Genomic DNA, 9,040 nt, shown 5'->3' on the forward strand with positions numbered 1-9,040 from the left:
CCCCTAAGTGAATCCTCTGTCCTGCTCTGGTGTTGGAGTTTTGTTCACTGTTTAGTGTCTCGGTCTCCTTCCTCGGCTCCTGGTGATGGCCATATGCCCTGCTTTTTCTCTCCTCAGCCTGTATTCAGCTTTTCGAACCAGCGCTGAGTACGGTCTTTCACTGTGATGTCGAGACTTGTACCACCTGTGTGATGGCTCTGAGGCTCTCCCTCTTCTGTCTTCTTAGCAGGATTTCGGTTAGATGAGTTGCAGGGTGGAGTCCACCCCAGAGTTTGTGCAGAAACAGGACCCCCTGTTTCTCAGAGTGATTGGAGGACTGCCGGAGTGCAGAATCCCCAACCTGCAGAGGGGAAACTGTGCTGTCACATGGTTCCTAGGGGCATCGGCAGCCCAGTAGAGTCCAAGAAGCCCGAGAACCCACTGGGAGCCCCAGCAGCACCTGCCGGCTCCACTGGAAGTCCTTGGTCTTGTCCAAGCACGGCTGTGTTCGCTCAGAGCCTGTTTCACCAGGTTGGTGTCCTGTCCTGCCTGCTTTCTCCAGGCATCAAGCTTGGCATGCAGTCCATCCCCGTGGCCACTGCCTGTACCATTTACCACAAGTTCTTCTGTGAGGCCAACTTGGATGCCTATGACCCCTACCTGGTCGCCATGTCTTCCATCTACTTAGCTGGCAAAGTGGAGGAGCATCACCTGCGGACTCGCGACATCATCAACGTCTCCAACAGGTAATGGCTTCTGGCCCAGGCATTTGGGCGGGTCTCCTAGTGTCCACGGGGGGTGGGGGCAGAGAAGGTGCCCGCTGGGCCCTGCTCGCCAAATGCCACCAACCAAGCTTGGAAGGAAGCTGCTGGATGGCCTCGAATTCGGGCCAGAAACACTAGCAACAAAAGAAGTGGGGAGGGAGCTGGAGGCGGGAGTGCAGGGGGGTTCTGTGGGGGGAGAAGCTTGGGCAGATTTCTAGGGAGCATCGAAGGCTAGATGGAGGGTAGAGGCGGGGCTTGAGCGGGGGGTGCTGGAGTCCTGGACACAGAAGGGCAAGGAGGGACCTCCTGCAGCTGGGCTGTGTGGGCCCACATCGGAGGGCATGGTCCCGTGGGACTCATTTCATTTAGCTGCTGTGAGAAACCGAGTTCCCGTTGCTCAGGAGCCCTCCTCACCCCTTTGTGGGCGTGTCGTGGCACCGCTGGGCGCAAGTAGTTGTGTTCCTGCTGGGCCAGCATGCGGGGGTCCAGCCAGTTGGCAAGTTGCACCTGGGCCTGAGGGCCCAGGAGAAAGCCATGTAAAGTATGGAAAGCGACTAGCTAGCCATGTGTTGTGGGCTGTGCCTGGAACTTTGACCGTTAGGACAGAACGTGATTTTGTTCTTGGGAGACCAAGACAGAAGCAGGCGAGGGGCCAAGGGAGGGCGGTGGAGGCCACCCATAACTGCCTGGGCCTCAGTGGGAAGGGGCGGCAGAAGGAGAATGGTATGGAGCCCTCATTAGTCATGGCGCAGGGCGCAGGGGCTCTGCAGCTAGGGAGGGTGAGTCGTGGGTAGTGAGGGCCGCCTGCTTTGCCACGAACCCTGCTTGGTACACTTTGGGGATCTCATATAGGTGGGAATGTAGCAGACATATAGCGGTGTAATTAGGACAGAAAGACCTGGAAGGAAGGAAAGGCAGTCTGGGAAATATAAAACCGAAAAACATTCACTTTTCAGAGTCCATCATTCCCATGATATGTTTAAATACATTCCTTGGGCTGAGAGTGAGAGCCCTGGACATTGCCACCTCAGGTGATGAAGACTCCCTAACGTCAGGCCAATGTGACAGGAAGCACAACCGACTTGGCGTGCTCAAGCTTCCGGTTCCGCTGGAGCCATCGCCGAGCGCCGACCTTTGCACTTGACGTCTTGCTGAATGACAGCGGACGACGGCCCAGCGGGCTGACACTGGGAGCCAGCTTCTTCCCTGTTGCTTCCTGTTTCCATTCCTTACACTAGACGTGGAGATGAAGAGTTCTCTCCCAGAACCTCACTAGAGCGGCCGTGTCCCTGTGCTGCGGAAGGACGTGCAGTGCGTGTGTGGACGCCCCGTCCCAGGCCCTGCCCTGGGCGCTGTAAGCATTGCCGTCTCTCCGACAGGTACTTTAACCCGGGCAGCGAGCCCCTGGAGCTGGACTCCCACTTCTGGGAGCTCCGCGACAGCATCGTGCAGTGCGAGCTCCTCATGCTGCGAGTCCTGCGCTTCCAGGTCTCCTTCCAGCACCCGCACAAGGTACATGCTGGGGAACCGGCCCCTGGTTCCGCAGGCTCCCATGTGCTTGTTCTGTAGCCTGGAAGCGTGTCCTGTCTAGTCCTCCAGAGCAGCCCGTGAGCAGGACAGGTCTGCTGCCGGGACCCGGTTCCCCCACTCCTCGCGGCCACAGGGTCGGCTGGCCTCTCCTGTCTGACCGCCATGGGCTTCCTTAGTCCAGCCTCTGCCTTTCTACCCGCTCGTCTGTGGCCCTCTGACATGCTGCATATGCTGCGGCCCGTGTGGACCGTGTGTGCACTGAGTTTCGGGGAGTCCGTGCCCGCGAGATGCCCTTATGCCTCGGGGCACACATCCTGCTCAGCTGTGCTTAGAAAGCCACAAGGAGGGCTGAGTTGCTGAGTTTAGGGACACGGAAGTCTCAGCAGAGGGACATTTTGAGCAGCAGCCAAAGTGAAATTCCAACATTTAAGAACGCTTGGAGTTGGTGACCCAGGCGCCGCAGAGCCCGTGCGTGGGCAGCTTGGAGGATGACCGTAGAGAAAGATGGCAGTGAGGGCCTGGGGCTCGGATTTCTGTTCTTCTCCACTGAAACTCTAGTGCAGAGCTGCCCCGCACACTTTGCCCCGTCTCCCCAAGGGGAACACTTCGCAGAGCTGTGATTGCACCCTTGCAGCCAGGCTGTCAGTGTCCATACGAGCCGCCGGTGTCCCCGTGCGTGCGTTCACTCGTGCCCTTTTACGACATCTATGTCCTTGTGTCCCCCCACCGTGGCTAAGGTGCAGAGCAGTTCCATCGCACAGGACCCTTCTACTGCCTCCGACAATCTTACCTCCACCTTTCACCCTCCCTCGCTGATCCCTGGAAACCTCTGGTCTCGGGTTTCTACCCAGTAGATTTCAGCTTGATCAGATTCCCAGGGAAGGCAGGCACTGCCCTGGCGCCTGCGGGCTGGCCAGCTGTTGTCAAGGTGACAGGGCTCAGGAAGGAGCATCGCTCAGACCCAGGAGGGTGTGTGATCTGTGGCAGATCAGGAGAGATGGCCCAGCGTTGCTGGGAGCCTGCCGGCCCTTCCTCTTCCTCATCAGGGCTAGGGGCTAAGGATGGGTAGGATGTAGCATGTGAGCCCCCCTCCGTGGCATGCTAGAGTCATGCACATACATGTGTTCAAGTCTGTCCAGGGAGCTCACAGGTGTCTTTCTGTGTTATGTGAGGTTCGGGCGGCGTCTGAGTGCTGAGAGCAGGTGTCGTGGGCGAGGACAGCACCCCTGAAGTTCTTGGCGCTGACTGGCCTCTTGAAAGCAGTGTCCTTGGCAGATGAGGGGACTGCTCTCTGGAGCTCCAGGCCCTGAGTGATTTCCCACCGTGGCCGCAGCCAGCCCTGAGAGGGAGCGGGATTGTGGCGGGAGCGGCCATCGGTCGTGGCCTGGAGGATGGGAGCGGGCAGGCATGCGGCAAGGTGACCTCAGGCAGGGTTCAGCGTGCGAGGCCCTGAGGTGGGCGAGGGTGGTGGGAGACGGGCCGGCGGAAGGCACTGGGCCTTTTTCCTGAGCGACGTGGAAGCTGCTGGAGGGTTGACCTGATCATAGCCACTTGGGGACAGTGGCCGGCAGGCGGAGGGACCGCAGTGTGGCGTGAGCCCGAGGGCAGACTGGCTGACGTGCGTGTCTTTGCAGTACCTGCTCCACTACCTGGTTTCCCTCAAGAACTGGCTGAACCGCTACAGCTGGCAGCGGACCCCCATCGCCGTCACTGCCTGGGCCCTGCTGCGGGACAGCTACCATGGGGGGCTGTGTCTCCGCTTCCAGGCTCAGCACATAGCTGTTGCGGTGCTGTACCTGGCCCTGCAGGTCTATGGAGTGGAGGTGCCCGCCGAGCTCGAGGCCGAGAAGCCATGGTGGCAGGTGAGGTGGCTGTCCAGTGTGCTGGGCTGTGCCCTCTTCTTCCCAGAAGTCCCTGGAACTCAGTGCTCACCAGTGTCTTTGGTGATGATTCTGGAGAAGGCGTGGGCTGCTTGGGAATGCTGAGGCTTTTAAATGCTCTGTTATAATAGCCTGAGGTGAGGGTGCTCTCCTTGGCGCCGTTGCTGTTTGGAGCTGAGTCCTTCCTTGTGGTGGAGGCTGTTGGGTGTCAAGCAGTGCCCCTGGCTTCCACCCAGATGTTGCCAGTGTCCTGGGAGGGTTTCCTCAGGTGAGACCCGCTGGGCTAAGCCCAGAGCATCCAGGATGCTTATTGGATGGAGTGGGAACTTGACACAGGTCATAGGTCAGTCAAGTTGGCTTCCCGCCAGAAGCATGTGGGCTGCTTGGCAGGGGCAGGAGGGCAGTGGAGTGATGGCCGGTAGGTAGGTAGGTGCCAAGAGAGATGGTAGATGCCTAGACAGGTAAGAGGGCTGTTGATGCGTAGGTGCATGGATGATTGCTGGACCTTAATAGGTAGGTAGAAAATAGGTAGGATAGATGGATGGAGGAGGTGGATTCAGATATGGCAGGTGGATAGATAGATTCAGTCCCTAGATGGATAGATGGTGGACAGGTTACATAGGTTGAGTACCTAGATGGATAAATGATAGGTAAGATAGATTAGATACCGAGACAGATAGATAGATGCATAGATAGATAGGTGATGGGTAGATGAATGAATATATACACGGATATTAGAGAGAGGGAAGCAGAGAGGTAGCTAGATGATAGATACAGATCGATGGTAGATGATAGAGACACACAGAGAGAGATACAATAGACAGATGATCGAGAGAGATGGATGATAGATCGTTAGATGACTGATCAAGTCTTGCCTCCTCAAACCTGCTGAGTCCGGGGTGCAGGTGGTAGGGCCCTCGGCTGGGACAGCTGTGTGGGTGTCAGGCGCCACCTTGTAGAGGGGCTTTATTCCGATGCGTTCTCTTCCCTGGCTCGCCTGCCCTCCATGGAAGGCCCCCGCTGGGACTGATTTCTCGTGCTTATTGTCTGTCTAACCCTGCATCCCCACCCACCTGCACGTACCCGAATGCGTGCAGGCACAGCGCTCTCCCGAGGCCGCGCGGGAAGGGGCATGTGTGTGGACAGACGGTCACTCCACGCTTTCAGCGCCTTTCAGGTCATGAGACTGCGGCATTCTTGTAGGGTTGAAGCCGGTGGTGGCAGATGCTCGCTGGGGACGTCTGGTGGTGTGGTGGCCCCAGCCTCTGCGCCTGCATCTGCGGTGTGGCCACTCGCCTCTGTGCTCTGCGCTGGCTCGCCTCGTCTCTCTCTTCCCTTCGTCACTTGCTCCTGGGCCTCACTGCCACTGCTGCCTCTGCGTCCGCACTCAGCCCTCCAGATGGGGAAGAAGTTGCCACCCGTGGGGTGTTCAGCCCGCTCTTCTCCAAGCCTGTCGTCCACCCTTGCCGATGGTGTAGGGTCGCATGCCTGGGAGCCTGTGGTCTCGGCACCCTGTGGGCTGACAAGGTGCAGGCAGGCTCATGACTTGGAAGACGAGTGGGGCTAGTGGCAGGGGCAGAAATGTGCAGGAAGTCGACATCCCCAGACAGACCAGGTTGAGCCCCCAGGCCCTCTCCCCCCACAGGCCAGCAGTGTCTCCTCCTATGACTTAGGGACGTGTCCCTTCTGCTGCCAAGTGCCCCAGGGCTGTCACCTATCCTGGACTCGTTTTTAAAATTGTGGTGGCATCCACATCACCTAAATGTAGCACGTTTGCCATGTGACGCACACAGGCTAGGGCAGAGGCACATTCACGGTGTCACACAGCTGTCACCACCTTCCTTCCACAGAGCTCGCTCATCCTCCCAGCAGGAACCCTGTCCCCACTCCCCCTCCCCCAGGCCCCAGCACCCACTCTTCTGCTGCCTGTCGCTATGGATGGCACCGATTTAAGGACCTTGCAGAAGTGGAGGCCTCCAGTATTTCTCCTTTTGTGGCTGGCCCGTTTCACAGGGCACAGTGTCCGCCACAGTCAGCCATGCTGGAGTGTGCATCAGTATCCTTCCTCGTTAAGGTTGAATCACATTCCATCGTCTGGATGGACCACATTCGAATTACCCGCTCGTCCATCAGTGGACACCGGGCTGCTTCTGCCTTTTGGCCCTGGATGCGTTTAAGGCTTTTTCTCAGCTTGGGGTACCCAGGAGCCCGCCTGTGCCTCTGAAGTATTTGTTTCTGGCTCACCATCTCCCGCCTGAGGTGGTAGGCCATAGAAGTGCCTAGGTTCTTTGGGGATTCATGAGGGGTAGACTTCAGTCCAGTTCTCGCCTTGGCTCCCCAAGGCCTTGTTGGTGCCTTGATTTCCCAGGCAGCAGCCCTCTTCCCTGTGGTCACTGGGGGTCTCCAAGAACACCCTCAGGTTCAGTGATACGCTGGGAGGACTCACATGGGTCACCTCAGCTTCGACTTCCTGGGCTCAGGAGATCCTCCCTCCTCAGCCTCCTGTGTAGCTGGGATACAGGCATGCACCACCAAGCCCAGCTATTTTTTTGTCTTTTTGTTAAGACGAGACCTTGCTGTGTTGCCCAGGCTAGCCTCCCATTCCTGGCCTCAAGCTATCGTCCCACCTTGGCCTCGCAAAGTGCTGGGATTACAGGTGTGAGCCCCCATGCCTGGCCACCATTTTGGCTTATGACAATGAAAGGATACAGATTATGGTCATCAAAGGTACGAGGTGCATAGGGTGGGTCCAGGAGAGGTACAAACCTCCTCTCCTAGGGGAGTTGATTGACCGTTGCTAAGTTCTCTCATGACAGTGGGCGAGCAGCAATGTATGATAACATGTGTAGCATGTTGCCATCCGGGGAACTCCCTGGGGCCTGGTGTTGGGGTTTTCAAGGGGGTTGGTCACGGAGGCACAGGGCACCTTTGTGCTGGCCTGGGTCACTTAAGCTCCAGTCCCCAGAGGTCCAGCTGATGCCATGAGGTTCACGGCCCTCACCCTGAATCTCATCATTGGTGCAGACTGCCTGGCAGGGTCCTCAGCCCCGGTCCACCAAGATGCTTGTGCCAAGCAGTCCTATCCAGAGACTTAGAGGTCATCCCCCAGGGGCCAGGCAGGGGCCAGGCCTGCCTGGAAGGTGCAGTGTGTGGCCCCAGGCCTGTGAGTTGCCCTGTGCTGCTTGCTCTCTTGGTTTATGCCCCAAGGACTCTGCCATGTTTTGGGAATGCTCCTGCGCATTGTGGCCTGGGTGTCCAATCTCCTCAGGGCCGACTACTTAGCCTGCCTGTCTCTGGAAACAGGACTCCTGCCCTCTCCACCCGACCATCCCCAGAAACCCTGGGCCCGAGGGAGCCTAGCTCTGTGACCAAGTCTCTGTGGGACCTGGGACAAGTCCCCTGTCCTGTTGAGGTCAGCTGATCACCAAGACCTCTTCCATCTGGAATGTTCTCTGCTTCGTACGGTCTTAGATCGGCCCCAAGAGGCTGGAACTGAAATGGCTTTGCAGGAGGGCTATCATCTTCCTAGATAGCTATGCCCCGTGCCCCGCCCCTGCCCATGAAATGCAATTCTGTGCTTAGCGATTGCTGCCTTAACCCAGAGGGAGTCTAACTGGAACCTGTTTTCCTTCTTCTTTCTAGGTGTTTAGTGAAGACCTTACCAGGCCAGTCATTGATAACATTGTGTCTGATCTCATTCAGATTTATACCATGGACACAGAGATCCCCTAAGGCCCTGGCCCAGGCCTGCCCAAAGAGAAGCTCAGGATGCTTGGCTGCCTGGGGACAGTGTCACCACGTCACCATGACGGCTGGTCCTCAGAGGAGCAGCTGGGAGGACTGGTTGTGCTGCTGGAGATGGACTGGTGACGGCGATGACATGCTGCCACTTTGTCCCCAGCAGCCGTGGTCCAGATGATGGCGGGAGCTGGCCTCCAGCAGGCAGGCCGGGAGCACACTGTGTGCAACCGACCCGAGGTGGCCACATCTGCTTTTGTCCTTTGAAAGGACTCCGACTGCAATTAACGCGTGACATCATTGAAAGGAAAATCAGAGAACAGCTGGGACTGCATCCCTAGGAATTTTTTAAAAAATCAGATTTATAGAAAGAATGAATGTACAGCATAGATGGCATTTATTTTGTGTAATAAAAGATGACAAAGTCAACGAGACTCTTATGTTTGCTTGTAGCCTGTCCCACCCATGGCAGGTTTGAGGGGCCCTCCTGGTGTTCGGGGCCTCCTGGACAGCACCAGAGCATGGCAAGGTTGGGACATTGGCCTGCTTGGTGGGCTACGGGAAAGCTGGCCAGGGCGCTGCCCTCGGGAGGCCGGCCTGGGGTTAGGAGAGTGCCTTACATTCAGAAAAGCCCGAGCTGGTCAGATGTGAGTAGAAGTACTAAGATGAGGCTTGTGTGGGTCAAGACGGCCAGTCTAGAAACAGAGTCCAGAGAGACTTAGAGCTGAACCGTGACACCCTCCAACTACCTGCTCAGAAGCGGTTGTGAGTATCTGCCCAGCCTGTGGCACGTTCCCCAAGATCTCATGAAGCTCATGTGCACTCAGCACATGGTGGCACAGGCTCAGGGGAAGGACCCAGTCATACCCCCACAGCTGGAAGGTCGTTACACAGGGCAGTGGGTCCCGGTGCCCACAGGTGTGGGGCTGGCCTCATGCAAGGGCTTCCCAGCATGCTGGCTTCACGTGCCATCCTTGGGTGACAGCGGGAGTGGCCACTTGCTGGCAACAAGTCAGGCAGTGGGGCTTGTTTGACTTTACTCAGCAACTATGTCATCTGTTGTCAGGGCGAGGAATCCGAGCCAACATCACAGCCCTCCTTGGTGGGCAGGCCTGCCCCAGCTGGCCCGGCCTCTGTTCCTAGAAACCC

The 9,040-nt window shown here is 57.6% G+C and overlaps 1 protein-coding gene across 1 annotated transcript; it reads left to right on the top strand.

Annotated features, from left to right (window-relative positions):
* The first annotated feature begins 366 nt into the window (after window positions 1-366).
* Window positions 367-8,320, top strand: FAM58A (family with sequence similarity 58 member A). Its single transcript, XM_008049643.2, has 4 exons — window positions 367-725; window positions 2,123-2,255; window positions 3,908-4,135; window positions 7,796-8,320. The coding sequence occupies exons 1-4, from the start codon at window positions 367-369 to the stop codon at window positions 7,883-7,885; spliced, it is 810 nt and encodes a 269-aa protein (XP_008047834.2). The 3' UTR covers window positions 7,886-8,320.
* Window positions 8,321-9,040: the final 720 nt, after the last annotated feature.

This window comes from Carlito syrichta, unplaced genomic scaffold, assembly GCF_000164805.1.
Source record: "Carlito syrichta isolate Samal-C Ts95f unplaced genomic scaffold, Tarsius_syrichta-2.0.1 Scaffold135894, whole genome shotgun sequence".
Taxonomy (NCBI): domain Eukaryota; kingdom Metazoa; phylum Chordata; class Mammalia; order Primates; family Tarsiidae; genus Carlito; species Carlito syrichta.